The sequence below is a fragment of the Passer domesticus genome, chromosome 19 (assembly GCF_036417665.1).
Source record: "Passer domesticus isolate bPasDom1 chromosome 19, bPasDom1.hap1, whole genome shotgun sequence".
Classification (NCBI taxonomy): domain Eukaryota; kingdom Metazoa; phylum Chordata; class Aves; order Passeriformes; family Passeridae; genus Passer; species Passer domesticus.
The window spans coordinates 769,206-796,839 of record NC_087492.1 but is presented as its reverse complement, the minus strand read 5'-3'; the positions used below and the strand labels follow the sequence as shown (position 1 = coordinate 796,839).

Below are 27,634 nucleotides of genomic sequence, written 5' to 3'. Positions count from 1 at the left end.
GGTGCCTGTGGCTGCTCTCCCTGCAGCAGAGCTTTGCTCTTTGAAGGAAACCTGAGCAGCTTTCCCCAGGCTGCCCCTCGGGCTGAAGAAGCTCTGTGGTTACAAGTGCTGAGACTGCACAGTGCCAGAGCTCCAAACATCCTGTGCAGCTGCAACCAACAGCTGGGACACTTAAGATGGTTGTAGGAGTTTGAGAGGATCAGGATGACTGAATCCCCCACCCCAATTCCACCCATCAGCTTGGCTGGCAGGGCAGACACAGCAGCAGCAGAGGCAGGACAACAGCACCGTGGCAGCCAGGACAGACCTCAAAAAATTCAACTGCCAGGCTCAAAGGTGGGCTGTGCAGTGAGGAAAATAAAGCTGGAAGGAGTTTAGATGCTTTGCCTAGAACTGGGAATCAGCTGTGGGGGTTGAAGAGAATGGGGAGGAGACAAAGAAATGAGATGAGAAACACCGAGCTAGTGTGAGCAGGGGATCAGGATGTGTGTGCTGCAGGAGCAGGCAGTGTCAGAGAAAAGCAGTGCAGTCAGAGAGGCACAACAGGAAGGGCTGCAGAGGAATCTGTCAGTAGCTACTCAGAACACAATTGCAAAGTGCCATGAGGACACATGTGGTGTGGGTTTCTTTCCACCACGCAGCCTTTCCAGGCAAAAATGCTCCCAAGGACCAAAGAGAGCAGCTTGGGTTACACTGCAGGGTATGGACAGGGGCAGACTGGGGAAGCAGCTGCTCAGTGATGGCAGCAGGTCACAACGCTGTCCACACACAAAAACAACCCAGCAAGTTGGGACAGGCTGAGGGTGAAATCAGATTTTGCCCTCTGCCTCTCGATGCAGCCACACAAGACAGGATGTGCAAGCAGCCAGCATCCCATGACCACACAGCTTTCCATGACTCACCGAGGAACCCAGGGGTGGTTTCCCACCAATACCCCTGAGAGCACAGCAAACCCACCATGGAATTGCATCAGCAACTCCAACCCAGCCCAAACTCGGCGAGTTTTTGATTCGCACGGAAGAAACCGTAACAATGTTCTACAAAGACAGGCAAACAGGTATGTGAGACTCTCCACGTGAACACACATGTGCCTGATGTGGCAGGGGCCCAGCAGTCTGCCCTGGGACACTCAGCCCCAGATAAGAGCCCCGAGCTGCTCGGCGCGGACGCTTCCTGCCGGCGTTGGCAACTTCCTCCCTCTCTGTACAAACTTCTGCCTGAAAAGAGCCATTTTACCCTGCCTGATCCGAGCACACGCAGCCCTCCCGAGCCTTCAAACAACAAAGGCAGACGCTGCCTGCTTCAGGGAAGATAAATGTGCAGGTAAGGATCACATTCAAGTACTGAGCCTATTTTGAGAGGAGGGGAGCAGGATAAAAACTGAATAGAATCATTTTAACCCACTACAAACCTGACAGAGTTTAGACCACGATGTTCTCTAGTCATTAACTTACTCCTCATGTGTGTTTACACTGCTGCATTTAAAATTTAATTTTCTGTATTTGTAAACCCATAAAGACTCATGCATATTAATTTTCCAGAAATAGCTTCACAGGACTAGCACTATAGTAACTAATGAATTAGCTCAAATTGCATGAAAGTGACTTCAGAAGGAAAAGAGCTGTGTAGGGGATGAATTTTATATAATTTATTTCATATGGAGACATTTAGAGAGCTGAACTCTAATCAGTACAGGGGAAAAAAAAGTCTGTTTCATGCCAACAACTCAACATTTGCACAATCTGCATGCAGGAATTTATTTATAAAACACTTTACCATTAGAATGCTGTGTCATTATAGCATAAGTACTTGGAAAACTTTTAAATATTTTGCTATGCTGAACAACTATGGGAACAGGAAATAAAAGTTTAAGAAAATTGTAAAGATCCTTTTACTTCTGTCTCAGCTTATATCACAACAAGCCACTTCTTCACTCCTGACAACCCTGTCTGTCAATGCTGCAGAGTTTGTCCCAAGTCCATACCCAGTTACATGATAGATAAATGTTATTTTGAAACCTTGTGAGGACTGCTCTGCCAATCTGCTTGTTCTGATAAGGTGAAAAAAGATGATAATAAGCCATTACCTTCAAACAAGCCACTTTATTAATATGATCCATAATGCTGAAAATCTGCTGTTATTTGTAAAGTCAGTGCCAAACCTGCTGATTGTGCAGATGGGAACAGGCTTGAAATGTGAAATGTTGGGGAGACCGTTATTTCAGCCTGATGTTATTAACACAGAACTGCCTGGTGGCAGTAAAGTGCAGAAATACAGTTTACAAGTTACCATGTTCTATTTCTTCCCTGCAACAGCAGAGGACCCTTGTAAAGAGGCCGGAGGGAAATGGCCAGCAGCCAGGTCATGCTGGTCCTCTTCTGTGGGGAAATCTGGAGCTCCCTTTGTGCAGCAGCACCCCAGCACGCTGCCAGGACTGAAAGGCACACGTGCAGCACTGCCACGAGCCCCAGAGCAGACCACCATCCTCTCTACCAACTGCAAGCAACTGTGCCCAGCCAGTCTGACAGAGCCCTGGCTGCCACAGAGCCCCAGGCCTTCCCAGGGCAGGAGGAAGCTGGGGATGGCAGCTGGGTGGCAGCGCTGCTCCTTGGCAGCATTTTGATTGGCATGACCCTGGCAATTATTGTCATTCTCCTGTGGAAGTGCTGCAGCAGGCCCCCTCCGGCCCAGTCCCACTGGGCAGGCCGGTCCCCCTTCGTGGATGGGGACACGTCAGATCTCTTCATGGACTCTGACCCCGGCACCAAGCGTTCTTCAGTCTTATTTATGCTGCCGTGGAGACTGAAACAAGGCACAAAGGTGCAGGAGGACCCGAGTGTCTCAGAGAACCCACCCCACCACACCAGCACTGCTGGGAACGGGCAGCCGCCTCCGCCGGCCACGGGCTGCTGCGGGGCTGGCTCAGCCCCTGCCCCAGAGCAGGAGCCAGCCAACACTGCAGCTGGCTCCTGTCCTCCCCCAGACACTCCTCCCGAGTGCTCCGACCTGCCACCACCCCCCGACTGGCTCCGGGAACCCGCTGAGGAGCCCAGCTCAGACCCCAGCAGGCACTCGGCACTTCCCTTGGGAGCAGAGGAAGCACAGCCCTCCCCACCTGAGCTACTGATCCAGGAGACCCATGAAACACTGCCCCAGCCACAACACCCTTTGTAGACTGCCAAGTTGATTTCCAGAATACTCTACATCTGTCTTAAATCAAGTAATTTTCAAGATGTAAAAAAGGAGAAGTTGACACAGGCAGGAACGGTGAGGCCCCAGCATTTCCTTGACATTTCCCGGCTGTTTCCCAACTTCGGCTTTCACAAGAGAGAACAACCTGCTTCTGCCTGAAGCAAATTTCTGACTACAAAACAAATTGTGCCAGTCACCACCTGTAACCAGAGATTCCAGAAGGCAGAGTACACAGCTGTGTGAGCCAGCAGGGCCAGACACAGGTAACACACACGTGGAGATGTCCCAGACAGCCCAGCGCGAGGGACTGGGATTCACACTGGGCTTGCTCCACTGGGCTGTGCAAGTGGATGCACCCACTGCCAGGACATTTTAATAAAGCTTGCTCAGTCAAAGACGTTTTGGTCACTTAAAGCCCACCTGAATATTTGCTTCAATACAGCATGCACTCAGTTACTAATACAGACTCATGTAATGGTTCATGGATGCTAGATTCATTCCTTGGAGCTCCTGGTGTCCCAGTGCTTTGCATGCTCCTCTCTGGTCCTGAGTACCAGCACAGCCCACCTCCCACACACCAGCCTTGGCTGGGCAGTAGCAGCCTGGTATCAGAAGTAGATCTTTTTTTTTACCTGTATTGAATATTTATATAAAGAAGCTGCTAGATGTTGAAGCTAATTATCCATGAGAGCTCTGCAAAATGGTAGAGTTTGCAGTTTGCTTGAGGAAGGAATAGATTTGTGGGTGGAGCACACAACAGAGATTTGCACACAATAAACTTCAGAATTTTCTAACTATCACTAATAAAGAGTAGTACATCATCCAAATGCAATTCCAGGCTGCTGTGCATATAATGACCAAAGGAAAATATATTTTCAATTTTCGTTACTGTTTACATAAGCTGTATGATTGGGTATGCCTAAAGAATAGCATTACAATTATACAAAGGCTTTTGTAAGGCTCGATCACATGACACCCTGTTAAAATTAACAGCACTATAAACAAAACATTATAAACACTCTCCCTCGTGTATTGCTTTGAGAAAATCAGATCAAGATTTCCTGTAGAAATCTGTAAAATCCCACAAGCTGAGCTATAATATACCTGACAACACAGCGACCGCCTGACCCGACGAGCAGAAAACAGTATTTTAAAATTATGAAAATATATTGTGGCAGTGTAGCTTTAAAAAGCCTAAATTCACATGAACCTCTATGACAGGAGGAGAGGCTAAGAGAAGGCAGAAAGCACCCAAGGTAACACAGGAACACGCAGGGGGAGGCAGCCCAGGCTGCCGGAGGGGAGCCCAGCTGCGAGCAGGCAGCCCCGGCTGGAGGGAGCAGCACAGCCGGCAGGGCTGGGAGCCGGGCTGCTGCCCCAGCCCAGCCCCGGCAGGTCCTGGCAGGGCTCGCCAGGTCCTGGCAGGGCTCGGCAGGTCCTGGCAGGGCTCGGGGCCGCTCTGCAGTGCCCACAGGATCAGGTGGTTGCGGAGCCGGGCGCAGCCGTACGATGCAGCTGAGACAAGCACAGCCCCCGGCAGCCTCTGGAGCTGCTCTCCAGAACAAGGCGACCTCTAAGCTCCAATCCATCACAGAAACGATGTGCTGATACTGCAGGACACCACGGTAAGTTTGTGCTTTTTGATTTTACTCACAAAATCCTGCTACCAAATCAGAGATGGGAACGGGAATGGAATTAGGAGCTGATGACAGATGCTTGCACCAGAAATTTGCTGCAGTGTCAGAGATCTCTTGCTAACGGTAACTCGGGTTCTAAACATGTGTTTCCAGCTCTGAGATCGTAATTAACACTGTAAGGAGGAAAAAATGCTACAGTGCATGTTGGCATGAACACTGGAATTTGGGGTTCAAGCTAAATTCCTACGATGTATTTTAACCAATTTACTTAAGCAAACAGCATGCCTGGATGGGGGGGACTGCTACATTACTGCAGAGATTTGTGAAGATCCAGTTGACAGCCATTTTTTCATCCTCTATAAATGAACACATTATTCCAAACATAATATAGGCTTGAAATCACTAAAAACAAGAAGCAGACATTGTATAACGTTTGGAAGAGACTTGCGTTTTCGGAAGAAAGCCCTCATTTGAGCTGGAGGGGGAAAGGGAGATGAAAAAAACAAGTCTCATTCTGCCAGACAACATGACAGGCTGAAGGGATGCTTTGTGAAGTCTCTCTTGAACAATTCTAAAAAGGACCGTGCCACAAAGGGGGTTATTGATATTTTTACTTAATTTCTCCTGCAAGTGGCCATTGCCAAGACAACCCTTATACAGGATAAAATGTATTACATGGATTTAAAGGGTGTCATTTTGGTATATTTATTTCCAGGCAACAATGGAATACCAGATATTGAATACATCTACCTGTCTGCTGGTCCTTCTGGTTTTCATACCCACTGGTTTGGGTATCTGTCCTTCTAGCTGTAAGTGCTCAGGAAACGACAGGAATGTGGACTGTTCAGGCAGAAACTTAACTGTACTGCCCCAGGGACTTCAAGACAACCTTACATATTTAAATCTGTCCTTTAACCAGTTTGTAGATCTCGATCATCAGCTAACGAGGTTCACCAATCTGAGGACCCTTGATATTTCAAATAATTGGCTCAAGAATGTTCCTGCTCATCTGCCCAAGTCCTTATGGGAATTATATGCCACAAACAACAACATTAAAGTTCTTCAGAAACTTGATACAGCTTACCAGTGGAATCTTAGAGTGCTCGATATTTCCAGGAATATGGTGGAAAGAGCTGTCCTGATCAACAACACACTGAGCAGTCTCAAGTTTCTCAATCTCAGCAGCAACAAACTTTGGACAGTTCCAACCAACATGCCCTACAACATAGAGACAGTGGATCTATCCAGTAACTTCTTGTCCCAGATACTCCCAGGAACACTGGTGAGACTGCAGCACCTCACCAGCCTCTACCTGCACAACAACAAGTTCTCGTACATTCCTGACAAAGCTTTCGACCAGCTCTCCCGGCTGCAGGTAATAACTCTGTACAACAACCCCTGGTCCTGCAGCGATAACCAAAACATCCTTTACGTGCTGCAGTGGGTGCAGGGCACAGCTGCCCGAGTTGTGGGGGCTCCCTGTGCCGAGCAGCCCTGGGTGAGCACGGTGCCAGCCCCGGCCCAGCCCACGGCGCTGGACTCCAGCCCCATGATCAAAGGCACGAAGGCAGCGGACAGGGAGGCTTCTGCCGCGGCACCCGAGCCCACCAAAGCGACCAAAACGCACAAACAATTCAAAGCCAAGGAGGTCCCTCCCCTGACCACCCAAAGCCACCCGGCGCTGCTCCCCGGCACCCCCGACGGCCCCCAGGAGGCCGCGGCCACTCGCACAATCCTCGTCCAGGACTCCACCGAGGGCAACGCCAGCCTGGCCCCGGCCACGGGATCCTCCACCACTCCCATGACTTTAAGCATCACCAGTGGAATGCCAACAAACTTCTCCAAGATGCCTCAAAGCACAACCGCTACCTTCAGGAAGGAGGAGGCCACGCCGAGCGCGCGCGTGCCCTCCCGCGCCAGCCGCTGGCAGCTGGGGCTGCTCTGTCTGCCGCTGCTGCACGCCCTGGCCCTGGCCATGGACTGAGGGCCTGCACCCCGTGGGATTGCTGGGGTTATTCCTGTGATAATGAATGGAAGAAATGCAAAGTCCTGACTCTGATCTAAAGAAAGTAACGGTTCTTAAAGACGCGCACACTAATGTCGTGATACTAAGCTGCTACTTATTTTCATATGTCTTAATTGAGTACAACTAATCTATTATTTTGTTTTTTAAAACGTGCTTATTTTGTATTTAAATTTTTCATTTTACTTGCACAGAATAAACACATCAGAATTTTAAGTACTGATTTTACGTATGATTTTGTCATTGAACAACTGGAAAAAAACAGAAGGCCTGTATCATATCTGCATTGTCTTGCTTGACTTGCCAGTGAGCAACTCCTGTAATATAGCAGCACAGATTCTTTGTAAGTTATGATGACATGCAAAAGAAAGGGAAAAAATAAAGGAACTAAACTGAACTGTTTCACTAATCAGAAGTTATTCCTGAGCAAAATCGCTAGCATGTATATCTACATTTGCTTCATATGTATTAGAGTATTTTAAATATGAAGAACAACAGTTTTGAATTTAGGAATTAAATAAGACAATGCCATGATGTCTGCTAAGAGGGTGTAAACTGAGATGGCAACATGGTCCAGCTTCAGCATGGGACAGTGGTAGGGGCCAGCATCCTTCTGCTCTGGCTTGACTTAGACACTGCAGGCAAGTTATTGCTCTCTCCATATTAAAAAAGGGAAAAAAAAGAAGAAAAAAAATATAAAAGTAGAGAAAAATGCCAGATGTTCAATGCCATGACACTGTCAAACACAAAGGAGTTATCTACCCAAATTAATGACCTGGAACTCCTTGACTTTATGTCAAGTGACATCCTGAAATGTTAATATGTTCTGCTTAAAAGAATACCACAAATCAGCCAGAACACAGCAAACTACTATCAGTAAATTGAAATATCAGCCGATTTCTAACACGAGTCATGTAACAAATCAATTGATCAGTTAGCTGGTAAGCTGTCATTGAAACATTCCTGACTCTTGTGACTCCAAAGAGAATGAACCCAGTCCATGGCACTGAACATGCCCAATCCCTGCTTTCCAAGGGCGAGCATGGATGCTCTTCTCCTCCACATCTGCACCGTCAGCCAGTAGAAATAGCTGCACGCATGGTTCTGTCCACTCTAGGAAAATTATTTAAATTATGGCAAAGGTACCTGATATACTACAGATGAAGTTTTGCAAACAGCATGAAATGAAAACTGAAGAACAAGTTAATTGAAAAAGTATTATCCACTTAATATTACAGATCTTATACAATGTTTTCCATTCATTCCAGGCCATTTTATTTCCAGTTATTGTAGCATGAAGGTGCTGCAAAACCCAGAAAACCTCACAACCAAGACTGGAGTCCTCTACCTGTTTCTCCTAAGGTGTCAATGGGGGCTGTAGATCATTTACAACTACTGGTATCACAGAAATGACAACTTTCCAATTGTGAACAGTATTTCTATAACCGGAAACGTGTTTTAATTTCTAACAGTAAATGTTACACAATGGATTTGTACAGTTATTTCATTGGCATTTAAGTAAAAATAAAGTTATGTTTGTATTGAACTGAACTAGTGACTGTGCCTCTTTTCTAATAAGCAGAGTATAGATAGCATTGTATTATACAAACCTGTTTAAAGCAGACATTTGGCTCCATTGTCATGTCTTATGGGGGGAAATGATGGTTATACTAAATTGCATTATTTAATACTGATGTATCTCTAATATTGTTTAGCAATAAGCTGATGAGATGACACAATACTGTGACCATCCTTCCCCTTCCTGTTCTTTAGAACCCAGAAACACCAAAGAAGTCCCTGCTGCCACTCTCCAGGACACTCCCTGGGTTTGCTAAGTGCTGACTGACTGTAGCACAACCTATTTCCCATGCTCAGAACTCAGCAATTCCCAGAACTGCAGCATTCCCATGGCCTCATCCCACACACTGGGAGCAGCTGGGCTTCCAAGGAAGGACTCATCACTAAATGAGGTGCTGTGGCTAAACTGCTTGATTTGAGGAAATTACAGGAAATACTGCATGTGTCTTTGCTGCAGAATCAGTACAGGATGCCAAATTCTGTTGCATTAGAAAAACCTACAGGGAATTGACTTTAAAGGCTCTGAGAATGTTTCACCATAATGAGACAATCTGATGACCAGCAACAGGAAAACACTGCTTTTCCAGAGGTTATCTGGGACAAACTGCAATAGCACCCTGAAGGACTTGCTATCCAGCCTTCAAACTCCTCAGCGTGCTAAGAAAAGCCTGGGAGTGGAAATGGGGCTCTGGGGCTCCCCAAAAGCACAGGCAGGAAGGGGGAGCTGCACCCCAGACCCACAGCTGGGTGTGAAGTGAGCTGGACCAGGGACTCCAGGGCTCTGCTGCCTCCCAAACCCGGCCTGCTCAGACTGCTTTCAGAAAGGCAGACTGGAAGTGAGGCTTGCTGCTATTTTTCTGGAATACGAATGAGCCGATAAGGCAGCAGGAGGAGGCAGAAGTGTGGGAGTCCAGCACTTGTTGCTGGGCAACTGCGCAGCCACTCCGAGCTGAGCCCAGGGCCGGCGTTTGTAAACACACTGTGCACCCAGACCTCCAGAAACACAAAATATTCTATTCTCGGTGAAATTGGTATCCAAAACAACTAATCACCATTTCAGGGCAATATTCAAAATGCCCAGAAAAGCTCTGGCACACCTCTAATAGCTGTGTACTTGTTCTGGAAAGGGTGAAATTGCTGTGGGGATTGCTGCGGTCTGCTGCAATAACTCAGAGGTTTTATTCCTATTAATTAGTTTGGGATCAGCCTTAAAACCTAATGGCAGTAGTTCAGGATCAATATTCATTGATTTATGGATCATTTTGTAACTGGATAGAGATTAAAAACAGAAGAGCACTGGCTCCAGAAGCTGGGTTGTTGCCCAGGAAACAAAATGTGAAGATAGATGACAGAAGGAATTAAATTTCACAGCACAAGAAGGACATAAACTGATCCAGATACATCAGTAAAATGACTCAACAATGCCTTAGCAACAAGATCTTCAAGTATAAAAAAAAAGAAAAAAAAAGGGGAAAAAAACCAACCCCAAAAAACCCCAGCTTGCCACAAGCCCTCAAACAGCCTGGCAGCTCCAATCTAAACAATTCTTCCACATTTCACACCTTGAAAACACATCTGGCTCAGAACCAGAAGACAAACACCCCAAATAAGCTCCACTTAGCCACATCCCTGGGAGAAGAGATGATGCCAGAGCATCCTCCCAGAGCAAAGCCCTTCCTGCTGGTTTGAAAGGCAGCCCTGCCAGGATTCCTGAACTGTGCAGCTGCTGAAGACAAAGGTAATAACTCACCTAGCAGCAAGGCTCATGCTGCAGTACAACAATATTTCCATTAATATTCCATACCTGGATAAAATGTTCAGAAATCTGCTCCTGCCCACCCTCTCTGAAGGCAGGAATGCTTGGCTGACTGGACTATGACAGTTTTGCCCAGTGAGGCATCTTTGGATTAATTAATTTTTCTGCTTTTAAACAAGAGGTAGGTGAGCTAGGCCTAGCAAACACGTGGTACAAAATTTTGTCTTGATTTACTTCCAGAAATTCTTTCTCTGCAGATTTCTTGCTCTGCAAACAAGGAAACACTGCATGTCAGGTCTGCACAGAATACATAAAGATGCCTCGGATCACTGCCAGGCACAGTCACTTTTTAAGATGGGTTATCACTACTCTCTGCATTTGTATGCCTAATTTCTTGTCTGAACAAGGCAGGATAACAATGCAGGCATTTAGTTTGACTTGACATGAAATAAGACTGTGTCTAATGGAACAAAATGGAGAAGAAAAATGTGGCAAGCAAACAGAGTTTTTTAAAGACAATTCAAAAGACTGCCTTTGATTCTAACTCTGTGCATGTAAGGGGATTAAACATTAGGGATCTTGCTTAAATAAATAAATAAAGGGGGGGAAAAGGCATCTAGGCTGCCCTCGAGCCAGCCCCTTCTGTCAGCACACCTGAAGGTTTCATGGACTGTTGTGTGGCTTTTGAAGACAGAAAATCAAGACAGAAGGTAAGTGATGCTCCTCATCTTGTGTTCTTTCACTCCATCCAAAGGATCACCACTGATGAGATCCTCTCATGACAACACTGGAAGTGCCCCCAGTGCCACTGCCACCACGGGCAGCACAAACCACAGAGCAAGCCCAGCACGCCCAGGCAGGGCTCTGCTCCCAGGGGCACAGAATGCACCAGCAAGGACCAGACCATCAACACCCCAGGGCTGTGCCAGCACCCCAAAGTGCCTGGTGATGCCAGGACCGGAGAAATCCCAGCCCTGGCAGCACTCCACGGCCCCCCAGGCCAAACCAGCCTCCCCAGCAGCACCTCAGCAGAGAGAGCAGCTTCAGCAGCTCATCCAGTCCTCAGAGGTGCCTCTGACCACACCTGGGGGTGAGCACAGGGATCTCCCTTTTCTCAACACCTCCAGGAATGACTCCTGTCGTGAGTGCAATTACTTTGAAATGACAATCTTGGTTTAGGAAACAACTCAAAAACACTGTCAGCAAATATTAACCAATAAGCTATTTTCAGACTCTTGTTTGTTACCAAGCTGCTGTCTCTCACATACAACTGATGCCTTTGACTGACAGGTTCATTTCAGACTGGGAAGGTGAAAGGTTTCTTACCGCCGAGCGATGTAGTAGAAAACAGGATTGCCAACTTTGGATGTCCCAGCTTGGTAGAAAATATTTAATGTTTTCAGTGCTTTGAACTCCTCTTTCTCATGTACCTGATGCCTAAAAAGCAATACATTGACGTCAACTTTCACAACGGCCTTTCAAACAAATTTTAAAAATCCCAAACCTTCTTTACTCTCATCTCTGAACAAAAGTATGAAGTTTACAATCTTGAGCCTTCCTTAAATCACATATGTTACCACCATTTCTCACACTCAGTTTAGTTTTTTTAATTAAAATCTACTCAGAAACCCAGAAAGTTGGTGTAGACTCAGCTTCTCAAACTCTCCTTTAAAACAGAGAGTCTTGATAGCAGAGAGTCTTAAGAACTACTGACATATCCTCATATGATAAAGTCTAGAAACCCACATTGCGTGTCCCTACCACAACCATCTCATTACCTTGTCATAAACTCTTCAAACTTGGAACTAGTGAGATTTAAGCTGGACCAATGTGTATCTGCCACAGGTTTGTGCTCAGGAGGCCCCAGGTAGGCAAGAAGCGTTGCCATCTTGTCGAAAGGTCGTCGTCCAACAGCCTTGTGGTCCCTACAAACAACATGTTCTTTGTCAGGAAACTCCTTCTTCACTCAGCAACTCCCACTGCCCTTCCTCAACTGGAACAGGCTGGATTTTCTTTTTTAAAGTAATTATGAGAAATCTTCAATGATGACTGATATTCTTCTCAGTAATAACAGAAGCAACAGAAGAGAGTATTTCCAAATATTAACAGTTTTTAGCTGAAGGAGGGGAGATTTAGATTGGATATTAGGAAGAACTCCTTCCCTGTGAGGGTAGGGAGGCCGCTGGCACAGGTTCCCAGAGAAGCTGTGACTGCCCCACCCCTGGAAGTGTCCCAGGGCAGGCTGGACAGGGCATGGATCAGTCTGGGATAGTGGAAGGCGTCCCTGCCCATGGCAGGGCTGGCATGGGACGAGCTTTATGGCTCCTTCCAACACAAGCCACCCCAGGGCTCTGACAGCTGTCCCCTCAGCCAGGGCTGCAGGCTCACCTGTTGCTGGACAGGTACTGGCCGATTTTCTCCTGGTTGTTCCAGAGCAGGCGGTGCAGCGCCAGCACGTTGCCGTCGCTGATGAAGGACAGGCTGTGGTTGACGGTGTCGCTGGCCGGGCAGTCGGACGCGATGTCGAGGAAAAACCTGCAATGCACAGCCAGGAGCACACATCAGCGTGGCAGGGACAGCGCAGGGCTGTCCTGCAGGGCACCCGCAGCCCTCCCTGCACACGCAGCCCTCCCTGCACACAGCAGCCCTCCCTGCACACAGCAGCCCTCCCTGCACACGCAGCCCTCCCTGCACACAGCAGCCCTCCCTGCACACAGCAGCCCTCCCTGCACACAGCAGCCCTCCCTGCACACAGCAGCCCTCCCTGCACACGCAGCCCTCCCTGCACCCGCAGCCCTCCCTGCACACGCAGCCCTCCCTGCACACGCAGCCCTCCCTGCACACGCAGCCCTCCCTGCACACGCAGCCCTCCCTGCACACAGCAGCCCTCCCTGCACACAGCAGCCCTCCCTGCACACAGCAGCCCTCCCTGCACACAGCAGCCCTCCCTGCACACGCAGCCCTCCCTGCACACGCAGCCCTCCCTGCACACGCAGCCCTCCCTGCACACGGCAGGACACGTGTGCTGTCCCCGGTCCCCACCTTCGCGCCGCGTCAAAATTGCTCTTCACAAAGTCATTGAAAGGCCGCATGTGCTCCTCTTTGGTAAACAGCACGTGGTTGGCAATACTCTGAAGGATCTACAGGGAAAAACATGGCAGAGACACACAGAGGTTTAATGTATTAACTGCTACAGTAATTGACGCAAACATTTCTGCCAGTGAAGTTAAACTGGCAGAAACCATTTACTTTCACTTGTTGTCTTGAGGTTTCACAACAAAAAGCCAGTAAGTCAAGTAGCTTAAAATACACTCACTTCCAAAGTCTTTCCTTTCTCATAATTTTAAATACTAAAAACCCATTCACTTTTTTATGAACTTTAAACTAGGAAAAGAAATCATCTTTCAAACCGCAAGTTATTCAGTATTTCTCCTGGAACTTAAGACAGGTAAGTAAAAGCAGCAGCATACCCCCATCTAAAGAAAAATACACTTTCCCAACATTTACAATGGATAATATACACAGGCCACAGAACCTGTGGCCTCATTAAACTTTTTAAATTTTTTTTACAAGAAATATGACCAAATAAGATTGAAGACAGGAAGAATCCCTTTTTTAGCAGTGGGATGAACCTGATAAATGCTGGCTGCTGCTACCCTCACTGTGCTCACAGGAACATTGGTCTCTGTTAGTTTCCAAATGAGAAGCTCAAGTGAAGGGCTGTAATTCCACTCTCTTATCCATCCTTTTGGCAAAGAGTTCCTGCCCATCCTTACACTGCTGAGAGCTCAAACAATGCCATGATGCACAAACACAGCACAGACACGGCACTTTCGATAAACGTGACGGCTGCCACAAAAACCTCCACATTCCCCCCATTTTCCCCCAGTGCTCAAGGAGCGGTACCGGAGCAGGCAGAGCACAAAGGCGGGGCAGGGAGGCACGTGTGTGGATTCACCTTTGACATGAGCTTGAGGCCGCGCTCGATGCGGGGCGGCGGTTTCTTGTCCAGGATGCCCGCCTCGTACGGGGACACGATGGCGGGGTTGATGAAGCGCAGGAACATGGCGCTGCCCACGGCGCCGATGCTGTTCTGGGGGAAGCGCTGGCTCACCACCTGGGCACGGACAACGACACACGACAGGCTGCGTTAAGCAACGGCCAAGGGCTGCCCAAAGCCTTGCGTGGCAAGCCAAGCCAAAGCGCTCTCTCCACACCACCATGCGCAGCACAGTGCAGCGGGGCTCTCTTGCATCCCGGAGAACCAGAACAAGAGGGAAAGCAGTGGGGCTCTCACACAGCAGCTGGCTCTCCCTCAGCTGCTGCTCGGCTCCCTTGGCAGGGACACTGCTCCCAGAGCTCCTGCCAGGTCTCAGAGCTGAGCCCACACAGGCCTTGCCCCTGGAGGGACCCCGAAGGTGCCTCAGGTGTGCACTGCCCTCCCCAGCACAGGGAACACCTTGCACCTACTGGGTCTTTGATCTGTGTGTTTGTAACTGCACAGCTGAGCCACGAGCCTCTCCAGCAATAACACTGTGCTTTACAGCTTCAGGAGCAATTTTCCATTTGTGAGGAGGAGCTATTTGCAGAAATACCCTTCAAAACCATTACCTGTCCACAACAGGACAGAAGGAGCCAGAGATGAGTGGCCAGGGCACTCCTCTGCCTACACATACACTGTATAAAACCACTGAGCAGATTTAAAATATTGTCCTTTGCCATCCAGGAAAAAAATAATTCTGAAGAAATCTCTTTTCTTTTAGGAAATCAAGTATGCATTACTAAGAGGAGAGTTGCTCTTTGGATGTCTGTGATTTAACTTTTCAAAGTTAAAGATAAAGCTTCCTGACAAAAATAAAGTTCTTAGATATTCAACATGTGGAAATACTGTAATGAGTAACAATGGTTAATCAAAAGGAGTCAGATTCTTCCTTTCCACAGAATAAAATTAGTAAACTTGATATTATCCTGTTTAAAATAACCTCAAAGCAAGTCCCAGTTTAGTAAAATACTTCAAAACATAACTAATGCAATCTCAGATCACGCTGCTGAAACCAGAAAAAGCCATGAGTACAAAATACACCAAAATCACTTTGGTTCATTAGCAACTCCAGTCAGTTACCTTGTGATGCAATTACTGATATTTCCTTGTAAAATACTGGTTTGCCCACAACTTTTACATTTTAAATGTGATTACTATTCTGCTCAGTTACAGCAAAAATAACAGTACTTTATAAAAGTCTAGATTTCCATTCTGGTTGATTCATACTTTATATTTTGAGGTCACTGCCAAAGAAAAGAGTAAGTCTGAATTTTTAAAGACAATGCTCTAAAGCAACCCACAGATCTAAACACTAACACAGCAAGTTACTTAAAATGGAAAATCTGCTTTTGTCAGGAAATAATACAAGTGTAAAGTTGGGGGTTTCTCACTTAATCACAAAGCAAACAGAAGAAAATGTGTCAGAAACAAGTCCCACGAGCCTCGTTCGAGTACCCCACAAATATTAATTGTTCTTTGCCCAGGATGCAAGCTCAGGTTATCTGCCAGAGTGTTAAAGCAGCTCAACAGATCCAGATTTTCTCAAAACCAAAGGAAACACTTTTCTTCCACAATTTTTTAATTTGAAGATGGTGGCAAGGCTAGAAGAGTCAGAATATTAAATACTAAGCAGTAATGTTAAAAATGTCTCATTTACTCAAATAGGCACACAGAGAATATTTTAAATCTAACTTAATTCCAGTGTTAATTGAAATGAAAGCTATTTTGTGCCAGAATTAGTAGAATGATTTTACAGTGAGGTCAAATAGACTGAAGTGAAGATATTTTGAACAAACAGCAAAAGATTTCTGTTGTGCTTTGAAAGAAATGGCTAATAAAAAGGTCTCCAAACTTACTGATTTTTTGTTTTCCTTTTTTTCTTTTACGGTAGCTTTATTCAGTAGAGAGTGGCAAGTTGCCTACAGAACAGAGATGAGCACAAACAAGTCACAGCACCAACTACATACAGCAACAAAAAACCAATGTTGACTTGTACATAAATTACACAGTAAAATGTAACAAACATAACCAACAGAAAATGAAATATATAAACTAAAGACTGATGATGAAGTTTTTATTCCACAGTTTTATTACATCTTATTTACAAAGCACTAAATACAAAACAAGCAAATGTTGAATTTCAATCATTTCTACTATTTCTGGCTAGATTAAAAGTCAAACCACATCAGTGTGCTCATGATACACAATCTTGGGCCTTAAATGGTGTATTCAGCTTTCAAATGTATTTTACCATCCCCAAATAATTTTAACAGTACAAATAGTAGTGTTATACCTTTGAAATACATATTGCTTTTTAAGTTAAATTTAGAGTTTGAAATCTTCCCAATGTTTCTCTGTGTGTCCTTCAGTTTGGTTAGACCTGTGAACCACCAGGGTTATTCCCACTGTCAGAGGTAACTCTGCCATAAAACACTCTGTGGACAAAGGAAGAAGGAAGCTACAGTCTACAGTTAATTTATTAAAGATTTCCAAGTCAAGAGATCTGACTTGATTGTGCTTATTTCTGCATTTCACTGAGATGCAAAGGGACCCACCAAGAAGACCCCAATTCTGTTTTCCTTCCAGCAGCACCTGAGCAAAGCCCCAGCCCCTCGTGCTCCCCAGCCAGAGGTGCAGCACCACTCCCGGGAGCTGGGATGGGCTGGGCACCCTGGGAAGCTCCAGCAGCAGCCAGGGCTGGGTCCCAGGCAGCCTGCAGCACTCAGCACCTCCAGAGGGTCACCCTGGCACTGGCAGAGAGCTTCCACACCTCCAGCATGGAACAGAATGAAAAGGAAACAGCCCAACAACCCAAAGCAGCCAGTGAAACCCTCTGCTAAGCAAGCTGAACAGAAACCTGTGCAGCACCTATAAATAATTCACCAGTGGCACCTCTGCCAACTTTCCCTGTGGCATTTCCATGAGTGGTTCTGGAGCCACACACTCTACTCACTGGGATGCTGCAGCTAGAGGAAAACTTCCACCTTGCTTTCACAAGAAAAACGTGTGTTTGTGGGGATTTGATGGAAGAGGCAGCACAGACCCTCTGCAGGAGGTGCTGTGAGCATGCTTGCTCTCACATCACACTCCTGAACATACATTACCTGTGAGGAGCCAGGTGGATCTGTCCCAGTAGCCAGTTACTGATGTTTCCAAAGGAAAACACTCACTGGGCTCTGCTCCCAAACAGAAACACCAGCCAGCAAAGACACCAATATCCAGCTAAAGACACCCTTTCTGAGGTTGCTACAGTGATTAAAACTAGCTGCTAATCATTTACAGAACACATCTGGTGAGCATTCTTTGCACACAGTTACTTTAAAACTCTAAGCACGAAAAAACCACCATAAATTTGGTATCATTTACCCTCACACTAGTGCTTGGGATGGAACATGTTCACCTTTTTAAAAGGGAAGTTATCTTATAAAAATCTCCTATTTCTTACAATAAAAATGGATTAATGCCTCCAAACCCCCAAATCAGATCTTGGTTGTACTTTCTTTCAGATAAAGGCCGGACTCTTCAGAACTCTCTGAAATTTTAAGTACAGAACGTTCATCACAAATAGTGTTAGTCAAACACTTGTAAAGAAATCTAGCTGTTACTAGGAACAGTTTAAGTAGTAAATATTGAAGCTAAATATCAGTTAATACCACTTGTATATCTGCCAGTAAATAATCTCCTTTGGGAACAAATGACCCTTATTAGCACAGACAGTAAAGGCAAGAATAAAGCCAACACACTTGGAAAGGCTTCCACAGAAGAATCTCTGGGAATGCCTGCTGGTGAGCACATTTTAAAAATTCTGTTTCATAAAGGAATTACCAATGGTTTGCACACAAGCAATTGCTACCAATGGACCAGTGAAATGGCAATAATCTGACACATCCTGGCAACAGCACACAAAGCGAGTTCTGGGATGAGGTGTGGGAGAATGCAACATCCAATAACAGAAGGAACAAGCAAGGCTGTGTGGGATATTTTCAGTAACACACAAATATTCTTCTAGTTGATGTCTCTGACACTGTGGCTATGAAGGAGACCAATCTGCCCACTTCACTTCCTGATTACAAAACCCAAACACATCAAAAAACCCAAAGTCACTCTGCCACCGACCCAAACACAGCCACTGTCAGGAGAGAAACCAAAAGCCTTCAAAGCTTTCACAGAGCTGTGAGGCAGGAACAAGGCTCAGCATCTGCACACCTGCTTCAGTGCAAGGGCTCACAGGAACAACCCCAGACCACAACAGCCCCAACACACATTCCCTGTTCTCACTCCCAAGCTCTGGGGATTGCAGCAGTTGCCCTGATCACCCCAGCATTCCCTGTGCAAATGTGACAGGGTTTTTGTTACTCATCATGAGTTCACACAGGTCACAAAATCCATTTGCTTGGCTTTGCTTTAGACCTGAATACAGACTATGGCTGAAAGGGCAGAAGTAGCTCTTCCAGAGCACCTCACTGAGACCACAGCTCCAATATTCCACCAGGCACAGTATTTCTTTGACAGTCCTCCAAGTGGACTGGAAATTGCATTCCCAGTGAGCCCCAAGGGAACTCCTACTCAGATTTTTAGCAGCAGCTGAATCCATCAGAAACACACAAGGACATCCAGCAGGACACTGGGCTCAGCAGCCACAGGACAGAGCAGAGGAGCTGGGGATGGAGGTCAGGGAACTTGGGTACCTTCAGTCACCTCCTGATTGCAAACACAAGCCTTAAAACAGCACTTAGCCCCAACGTTCAGACTGGTGTTACTTATCAAACATCTGAGAAGAGCCTTTAGAGATGCCCCCTGTGTGTAGCACCAAGCTCCAAACTGCTGGAATTTCACAAACCAACCCCAAAGCTCAGGGCAGGCGACCACTGCAGGCATACCTGGTATAAACAATGGCACACACTGCGCAGCTGGGGTGGGAACTCCGAGGAGGAATTAATGATTGCCTGAAAAAACTTGTCTGTCATTTGCAAGAGACTCCGCTGGTTCTCTTCAAGGCTTTCTGTGGGCTCCAGCCTGAAACAGACCCACACACGTATGACCAGCAATCAAACACAACACAAGTGCACTTACATCCTTGGTAAGAACCTCATTTCCCCTTTTTCTTATGGAAACACAAAAGTTTCCATCATTTTTTTTAACCACATAAGGTACAAATAAAAGGCCATGTAAAACTCAGTAATGAACAGAGAGCTGTAGGTGGGATTCTCTCAGACCATTTCATACAAACACATGCATACACAATTCCAACTGATAACTGCACTATCAGTTCATGATGGTTTATCTGAAAGGAATTTTGAGGCAGACACAGTTGATGGTTAAAGCATTCATTAGAAGGTCTATCTTTGGATTAGCTACTTAAGAGATGAATACTTTTGATTTTTCTAAGAGTTAGAAATATTTTAAAGCAACAGAGCAAGAGGGCTGCAGAGAGACTATTAATGTGTCTGGAAAAGTGAGAGGTACAGCAGTATGAAAGCATGAGAAAAATATCTGCAACAAGGAAAAAGGAATCCTATTAGAGACAATGAGTGGGAATCATGTTTACAAATAAATGCATTTGCTGCTCGCCCTGAATCTCAAACCTTGTTGGATCCACCTCAAAGCTGACGTGCTGCCACTCAGGGGATGTGATCACAGTCCGCAGCAAAGGCTCCAACAGCTTCTGCAGGTATGTAGCACCATAGACCTGTGTGCAGGGGAAACAAGGACAGAGCTCAGGCTGACACAGGAATGCTGCAAAGTTCTGGAAGCTTTCAACAGCCTGAAAACACTTGGTCTGTTTTGGCATAAGCCAAATTCCTGTAAAACTTGGGTTTGTATATTATAGTCTCACCTCTGGAACACAACCAAGATCAATTTCCACAGGTATTTTAATTAATTTCCAATTAGAGAAAAATAACAACCACGCTAAGCAGCAGATGTTCTTTCTTAGAGCACTGACTCCACACTTCACCTCTGTTTGTACACAACTTTTTAAAATGAAATGGGAGCACAAACAATTTACCAGGAACAGTCCTCCAGCGGGCACAGGCCCAGAATAACTCATACAATTGAACTAGTCAGAAAGGTTAAAGTTTAGTGCCAGTGGGATACCTACTTTTTAATGGCCTGAGCATAAGTGTTCTACAAGATTCAGTTCATGAAATGTTAAAACACAAAAAGAAAACTCCCTAAACTTAACAGATGTGAGAGCTGAGACTAACTCAAACTGAGGTCCAAAGGCAACTCTGTACAGCTGTTATCTAACCCCATTACTCAAGTGCTTAACCCCACAAGCAGCTTTGTATTTTCATATTACTAAGCTTTTCCTGCTATTGAAGAGATTTGTACCAGAGGTAAAAAAAAGAGATGATGTACCTTAAAACAGAAAGTCATTATTTTACTGGCTAAACTGTTTCCTCTGAAGAGTGTCTGCATGGAGTCTGCCAACTCGACCTCCTTTGAGAACATATTCCAGAGGAGCTGGTAGAGCAGGTGCCGGGAATCAAAGAGTGTGACCAGGACACGAGCCAGCTCATCCTTAAAGGGAGGAGGAAGAGTTAATCTGACTCGCAGGGAGCCAAGGCAAGTATGAAACCCCAGTACTGTGACAAAACCACCGAGCAGCTTGCAATAAAGCTTTATGTCTGCTATGGGCTCTGGCAGGTAAATATCAAATTACACAAAAACAATCTCTCTGCAAACGTTTCCTATGCTACTGCTTGTCTAAAAACCTGCCTTAGGATATCCAGTCTTCCAAGCTCATAATGGTTATCCAGACAGACAGTTACTCTGTGTATAACAAAGCTCAACTCATCTTGCTAAAACCTAGAAGGCCAAATACAATTCTGTGTGTCTGCACCACAGCACACAGCACCTGTAATAAATAACCAGCCCAGTTTCATTTATCATAATAACTGTATATAAAATCATTCCTAGACATTAACTAAAATGCAGTTTATCACCAAGGTCTGAACTTAGATTCAGTACATTTTTAAGAACATACAAAGGAAGGCTAGCTATTGTCAGTGGCAGCTCTATTCTCTCTGTACCAGATGTGTTGTTGCACATTTTATTTCAAGTCTTATAGTTTAAAAAAAATGTAGGAAATAAAATCAACTTACCCACTGAGAACAAGGCACCACATTGGCTAAAGCCATAGCAATAGGGAGCTCCCCCTGATCACCCATCATTGTAACCAGCTCCACCAATCTCTCAAAGCGATCTGCCAGCACCGTTTCTGCCAAGGTGTCAAACTCTGTCCCCTGCTGCAGGATTTTGGTGAGGACTTCCATGAACGTGGCTCTGGTCTGGAGGTCTTTATGGTAGCCCAAGCCTGCCGGAGAGAGGGCAGGGGCAGTCAGGGGCTGCAGAAGCAGGGGCAGGCGCGGGCGGGGCGGGCAGGGTGTTACCTATGGAGTGCATGAGGCCGCTGTCCACGTTGGCGTTGAGCAGGTTGGACATGGCCAGCACGGTGCAGTGCCGCAGCGACGCCAGCCGGCGCGACATGCCGCGCTTGCGCCCGCCCGCCGCCGCGCCGTCCTCCTCCGCCTCGCTGCAGTCGTTCAGCAGGTTCATGAAGAGCGTGAAGTACCTGGGACAGGGACAGGCCCTCGCGCTCACACGTGCCCTGACACGGCAGCCAACGCACAACAACCTCACCCATGGCAGCCAACGCACAACAACCCTCCAAAACCTCACCCACGGGAGCCAACACAAAACACAGCTCCCAAACCTCACCCATGGCAGCCAACACATAACAACCCCCTGAAACCTCACCCATGGCAGCCAACGCACAACAACCTCACCCTTGGGAGCCAACACACAACAAAACCCTGAGACCTCATCCATGGGAGCCAACTCACAACAACCTCACCCATGGCAGCCAATGCACAACAACCCTCCAAAACCTCACCCACAGGAGCCAACACAAAACACAGCTCCCAAACCTCACCCATGGGAGCCAACACATAACAACCCCCTGAAACCTCACCCATGGCAGCCAACGCACAACAACCCTCCAAAACCTCACCCATGGGAGCCAACACAAAACACAGCTCCCAAACCTCACCCACGGGAGCCAACTCACAACAACACTCTGAAATTCACCATGGGAGCCAACTCACTACAAAACTCCGAGACCTCACCCATGGGAGCCAACGCACAACAAAACCCTGAGACCTCACCCATGGCAGCCAATGCACAACAACCTCACCCTTGGGAGCCAACACACAACAAAACCCTGAGACCTCAGCCATGGGAGCCAACACATAAGAACACAGCTCCCAAAACCTCACCCACGGGAGCCAACACACAACAAAACCCTGAGACCTCACCCTTGGGAGCCCACACATAACAAACCACCCAAACCTCACCCCCACCCCAAGGAGCCTCCTCACAGCACAGCCCAAACCTTAACTGTGCTCCAACAACCTCCATTTGTTCCAAACCTGGTGTGCCTATTCTCCCCAACACTATCAACAAATCCTTCAAAGAGAGTTTAAGTTTCATGAATAAAAATAAATAAAATACAGTCTCAAATTGAGGTAATCCCTGCCATGACTGAAACACACATCTGCATTAAGCAGAAACAAAGCCAAATTTTCTAATTATTTTTTAAATGAAAATGTTTCCACAAACATACAAAGCAGAGATTTTGAAATGGGCCAGAGAAGAGGTAATTCCTCTTGGGATAATAAAATTATTTCTGCTGGAAGAAAACCACAGTTTGTAAAAAAGGTCACACAGGGTTTCTCTTCAGAGTGATTGTATAGAGAAACATTAAAAGTCACTATTTACTTGAGAAATAATTGAGATTTTGCTTCCATCAACTCAACACCATCTCCTTCTTCAGGCTGGAGTGGGAGCCCAGCAAGAAGAGAGACCACTGCTTCCATACTCGCCTGGTCCAAATCTCTGAAAAATAAAATTTAACAAATATAAGTCACTTTTACTTATAGCTCTACCTGCAGATGAAAAATAGTATTTTTAATTAAAAAAAGGTATTTACTGAAGTTCTGTCCATCATGAAAATAGCTCTTATATTTTGTGCTGCAGGTTCTAAATTAGAGAAAGTATTTAAAGGAGCCAAGTCATTTAAGATGAAACACTAAATATAACTCTGCTGTTGCTCACGAAAGCTTCAGTTTCACTTTTTGTCTTTTCCTTAACATTATTACTGTTATAGCAAGCCCAACATGCCAGCTCATCCATGGATATCAAATGCTGCTACAGGTGAAGAGTGCCCCTTACCTTGTCAAGCATTTCACATCCTCATCTGTTGCTTGATTAGATGTTCCCATTACCCAGTCTGTCAAGTATTCCACCATTTTGTTCCTGTTACACATAAATAGATGGGTTTAGCTGTGTTGGGGTTTTTCCACCAGTCTTATCACATGTTAAATTGTTACAAGTGTTCAGTATCACCACAATGCAGCACCAGGCTCATAATCATTCTGAAGACACAGACAAGGGAACTATCCCTGCACCAGGAACTCTGGTGTAACAGGGCTTTGGTTTCTTTTTTAACCACCTAACCAAAGAAAACCACACTTGCCCACAGTACTCTACCCTGTAAGTTAGGTAATGCCACCCTTACCTAAATTTCATTTCTTGACAAAATGAAAGGTCATCTCTCCTTTCCATCATTACTTCTACCAACTGACAGAGCTTTGTTTTTATTTGAATGGCATGTACCAGATTTCCAAGCACACGCACATACCTGAAGAAAAAGGCAAAAAAGATTAATTAAATACTTCATGCTACTCACTTCCTCTGTCCCAAGAAATCCCCTGCATCAGTAGCAAATTTCTTCTGGCCAAAATTTTCTCTCAGTGTAATAGTGAACCAAAATCTGCCCTTCAGCTGGTTTTTAACCACTAACATCAGTGTACAGAAAAGTAACCAGGAATGCCTATGGCATGGTCAGCTCTTTAAAACAAAACAGTCACTCTACAGCAGTGCACTGTATGCTACACAACTTCCACAATTACTGAAGCTGTCAGAACCATAAGGAGGATCAGAAAATCAGCTGCTGCTTCTCCATGGACACAAGCAGAAAAGACACAAACTAGCAGGCTCCAACTCACTTCTTAAACATAGTGCCTGTGTATAGGAAGGTCAAGAGGGCTCCTTACCTAACCAGATTCAGCATCATTGTCTCAATGCTCGCTTGTCCAAGGTGTTCTGAGCTCCCTTCTGTGTGATTGTCAAGCAAATTCTTCATTATAGCAATGGTTTGCTCTACAAATTGTGTGTTGGTGTCAGTTAACAAGACCTACAGGATGACAATTTCTGGTTAATTTTTTACACATAAAACCAAAGAAAGAGTATTTGCCAAACATACTGCAACATTTCAAAAATCTCACGGACAAGCATTTTTCCAGTTAACACCAAGCCAACAGAATTCCAATACATGTCACAATTCAATATGTGAACACTGCCAGCCATAAGGATTCCACAAACAATCTCACAGATTCTGCACTCAAGAGTTCACTACTCAAGAATGTTAAATACAGCCTGGAATCACAACCACAATAACCATTAACATGTGCTGTGATGATCACTCTGCTCACAGGGGGTGTGCACAGAACACAAACAGGGATCCATTTCAGTCACCCGGCGGATAGACAGGACTGACACAAACGTAAATAATATCACACAACTGTGACTCACCTGTCCTTGAGAATCAAAGAACTTGCTGATGGTATTCTTCAGCTTGTTGAAGAGCATAGGGTAAAGTGCAGGGCTGAGCTCCAGCCCCACCAGGTCTTTGATGTTGGTGCGGATCTGCAGCCCCACCTTCTCGTGGTTGCAGACCATCAGGGTGAGCAGGCGGTCGATGAATTTGCTGACCGGGGTCTCCACGCTGCCCTCGGTGGAGACCATGGAGATCATGGAGCCCTTGCGCTCGTTGAGGGGGCCCATGGGGGGGCTGTAGGTGGCCAGCCCCGCGCTGCTGCGGTGCTGCAGGCACACCCCGCCCAGGGCACACAGGAACCCTGTCATGTTGATCCACTCCTGCAGCGACTCCGTGTCCGACAGGTCGATGGAGCCGCCGCCGCTGACGTGCGACATGCGCCGCTTCACGATCGTCTTGTGCAGGCTCTCGGTCACCTGGGAGACAACGGTCCTTGGCTGAGTGAAAACTCAAACGCCTTAAAATATGTAACCTTAAAGACTTGTTTTGAATTTCTAAATGTTGAACCAATGGAAAAATTCATAGTCACCTGCCCATCTTCCATTTTGGTCTTTGGATAGTTAAGGATCAGTTTTGTAGCTTGTTCCCATTTTGCATGTGTATCCTCCCAGGCCTGAAAGAAGATGAGATATATCAAGATTTAACTTCAAAATTACTTGTAGCAACAGTATTTCTGTGTTTGTTTTTTTATATGCACACAGAGCATATGAAGTGAGAAGTTAGTTCACCTCTGTGTTGCCTGCAGTGGGGTGCTCAATGCGCCTCAATAAAGCCATCACTCTCTTCTGAAGAGCTGCTCTCCCTGCAAAGGGCACAGAACATTGAACCAAGCTTTTGAAAATCCACCTACATCAAATTTGTGATCTTTGAAAGTAATTACTGAATTAAGAGGAACATATCCCCTTAAAGTCTTCAGAAAGGTAGCTTCTTGTTACACAATTGTAAAATCCTCCTGAGCTCAGTCACCCAAATTCCTTACACTTTTTAGCAATTCTAATAACTAAGACATTCCAGGAAAAGCCAGAGCAGCATGAAATCAAGAACCTCAATCTTTTTCAAGAACTCAAACACAAGTAACAGTCTTCTGTCCAGGTACAAAGTTACTTTAACTGACTCCTGACTCTTACCTGTTGACATCATGTTGCTCACAGATGCAAACTCCATGAAAGTGTTGTAGTTTGGCAAAAAATTATGCACTGAGACCTCATCTACTCCACACCTGATGTCGGCCTCCTCACAGAGGTGACGGAAGCAGGACATGGCCACCAGGACTGCCTCGATATCTGGGCTCCACAGGAACATGTACAAGGCCACTTCCAGCTTGGTCTGGGCCTGGCGGCAGATCGGGGTTCCGCTGCATCCTGCAGTGCTCTCCTGGGAAACACACAATTCCCAGCTGGGGAACTCTGCTTGTGCAAATTCAGCCCTGGCCAAACTGGGCTTGAAACTGCTTTTGTTCTAGTAGGAATAAGCTATCCTATAAAGGATCAGAGTTCATATATGCTGTCACAGTGCTGTTTGCAATTGTAATCAAAAAATATCCACCAACATTTTAACAGAAAAAATGTTACTTTGTAAAGTCTGAAACATCACTGTTAACCAGCACATTAAATACATATATTATTTAGGATACATACGTCTTTTTCTCCTCAGAAAGACTTTATTTTATTTTCAAAATTACTCTAAAAGTAATTTAATTTCTACTTGTCCACAGGTTTTTTATCCAGTGTTAAATTAACCATCCACATGTATTACTTACTATGGATGAATTCCCCTTTGCTTTCCTCAGGGTAGCCCCTGGTGCACAGCGCATCATTTCCTCATGGTCAAGAGAAATTTGACTAGTTCCACTTCCAGAGACATCATAAAGGAAAAGGAAGTGGCAGGAACTCCTATCTGATTGCTATAAAGAGAGGGGAGGAAAAGAATATATCAATTGATACTTTAAAGAGTAAAAGGCACAGATCTGAGGAAGGTAAAAAGCCCTTGGACATTTACACAGTACTTTCTCCTCTGCTGCACTCAGGGTGTTATCAAGTTCCTCATGTTAATGGTATCCTAGACTGATATTTCCCCCTAAGAAATACATTATTTGATACTTTACGAATATCACAAAGAAGCAAGTCAGAATTCTGGGACTCAGAAGAACCTGAGATCCAAAAGGAAACTTTCTTCATCCATAAGCATGTGTATTTTACCATTAACTACCTTCCCTTTCTCTCACCTTGGGGACTATTTCCCTGTATTAGGCAAAGAAGCACAAGGCACTGTTTGTGTGAAACACTGCTTTTCCAGGCAAGTACAGCAACCTGTGCAGCTAAAGGGGAAAAAAATCCCAAACCGAACTTTGGTTACCAATTCTAACCAAGGTGCCTCAGAGAGAGGAAATCAGAGAACAGAACATGTAGGAGTAGCTATTAAATCTCTTCCAATAAAAAATAACCTGGTAAATAAAGGAAATGACACCAACAGAGAACAATTCATGTTAATGATCCTAACAGGGAGATGGTAATATTCACTTACTTTGTTTTTTAGCAGAAATTTATTCCTACAGATGAGAATCTCTCGCAGCCACTTGAGGATTTCTGTACTGCTGAGCATCTGATGACTTGTAAGCTTCTTGCAGATATAAAAAAGCATTTGTGAACTGCAGCAAAATGAAATTCAGCATCAGCCTTCTGACGGAACACCAAACCTTCTGAAGGTATTACACTATGTTTCACAT

General features: G+C 45.6%; 3 protein-coding genes across 5 annotated transcripts in view; 2 read left to right on the top strand and 1 right to left on the bottom strand.

Annotated features, from left to right (window-relative positions):
- NF1 (neurofibromin 1) overlaps window positions 1–27,634 on the bottom strand; it is a 72,500-nt gene that overhangs the window by 22,935 nt on the left and 21,931 nt on the right. The window contains exons 16-36 of one of the 2 annotated variants that reach the window (XM_064394785.1): window positions 27,433–27,556; window positions 26,669–26,812; window positions 26,037–26,283; window positions 25,638–25,711; window positions 25,439–25,522; window positions 24,885–25,325; window positions 24,347–24,486; window positions 23,809–23,931; window positions 23,463–23,546; window positions 23,010–23,126; window positions 21,623–21,804; window positions 21,335–21,546; window positions 20,589–20,750; window positions 19,814–19,917; window positions 19,109–19,244; window positions 16,085–16,147; window positions 14,145–14,303; window positions 13,229–13,326; window positions 12,575–12,721; window positions 11,965–12,111; window positions 11,513–11,623 (exon numbers count right to left, since the gene is read on the bottom strand). In XM_064394785.1, coding sequence (XP_064250855.1) covers window positions 11,513–11,623; window positions 11,965–12,111; window positions 12,575–12,721; window positions 13,229–13,326; window positions 14,145–14,303; window positions 16,085–16,147; window positions 19,109–19,244; window positions 19,814–19,917; window positions 20,589–20,750; window positions 21,335–21,546; window positions 21,623–21,804; window positions 23,010–23,126; window positions 23,463–23,546; window positions 23,809–23,931; window positions 24,347–24,486; window positions 24,885–25,325; window positions 25,439–25,522; window positions 25,638–25,711; window positions 26,037–26,283; window positions 26,669–26,812; window positions 27,433–27,556 — 3,099 coding nt within the window. The remainder of the gene's footprint in view (window positions 1–11,512; window positions 11,624–11,964; window positions 12,112–12,574; window positions 12,722–13,228; window positions 13,327–14,144; window positions 14,304–16,084; window positions 16,148–19,108; window positions 19,245–19,813; window positions 19,918–20,588; window positions 20,751–21,334; window positions 21,547–21,622; window positions 21,805–23,009; window positions 23,127–23,462; window positions 23,547–23,808; window positions 23,932–24,346; window positions 24,487–24,884; window positions 25,326–25,438; window positions 25,523–25,637; window positions 25,712–26,036; window positions 26,284–26,668; window positions 26,813–27,432; window positions 27,557–27,634) is intronic. The other variant, XM_064394786.1, reaches the window with a different exon arrangement.
- Window positions 1,199–3,174, top strand: EVI2B (ecotropic viral integration site 2B). Of its 2 annotated transcripts, none has more exons than XM_064394792.1 (2): window positions 1,199–1,323; window positions 2,316–3,174. In XM_064394792.1, exon 2 carries the CDS (start codon window positions 2,347–2,349, stop codon window positions 3,172–3,174), a length of 828 nt encoding a protein of 275 aa, XP_064250862.1. In that variant the 5' UTR covers window positions 1,199–1,323; window positions 2,316–2,346. The 2 variants fall into 2 exon arrangements, with proteins under 2 accessions (XP_064250862.1, XP_064250863.1); XM_064394793.1 differs by having other exon boundaries at window positions 1,217–1,323; window positions 2,319–3,174.
- Window positions 4,678–8,403, top strand: OMG (oligodendrocyte myelin glycoprotein). Its single transcript, XM_064394788.1, has 2 exons — window positions 4,678–4,817; window positions 5,545–8,403. The coding sequence occupies exon 2, from the start codon at window positions 5,551–5,553 to the stop codon at window positions 6,811–6,813; it is 1,263 nt and encodes a 420-aa protein (XP_064250858.1). The 5' UTR covers window positions 4,678–4,817; window positions 5,545–5,550; the 3' UTR covers window positions 6,814–8,403.

Bases quoted from the DNA above. Each gene is read 5' to 3' on its own strand.
- EVI2B (XM_064394792.1), top strand. From the start codon at position 2,347: ATGGCCAGCAGCCAGGTCATGCTGGTCCTCTTCTGTGGGGAAATCTGG.
- OMG (XM_064394788.1), top strand. From the start codon at position 5,551: ATGGAATACCAGATATTGAATACATCTACCTGTCTGCTGGTCCTTCTG.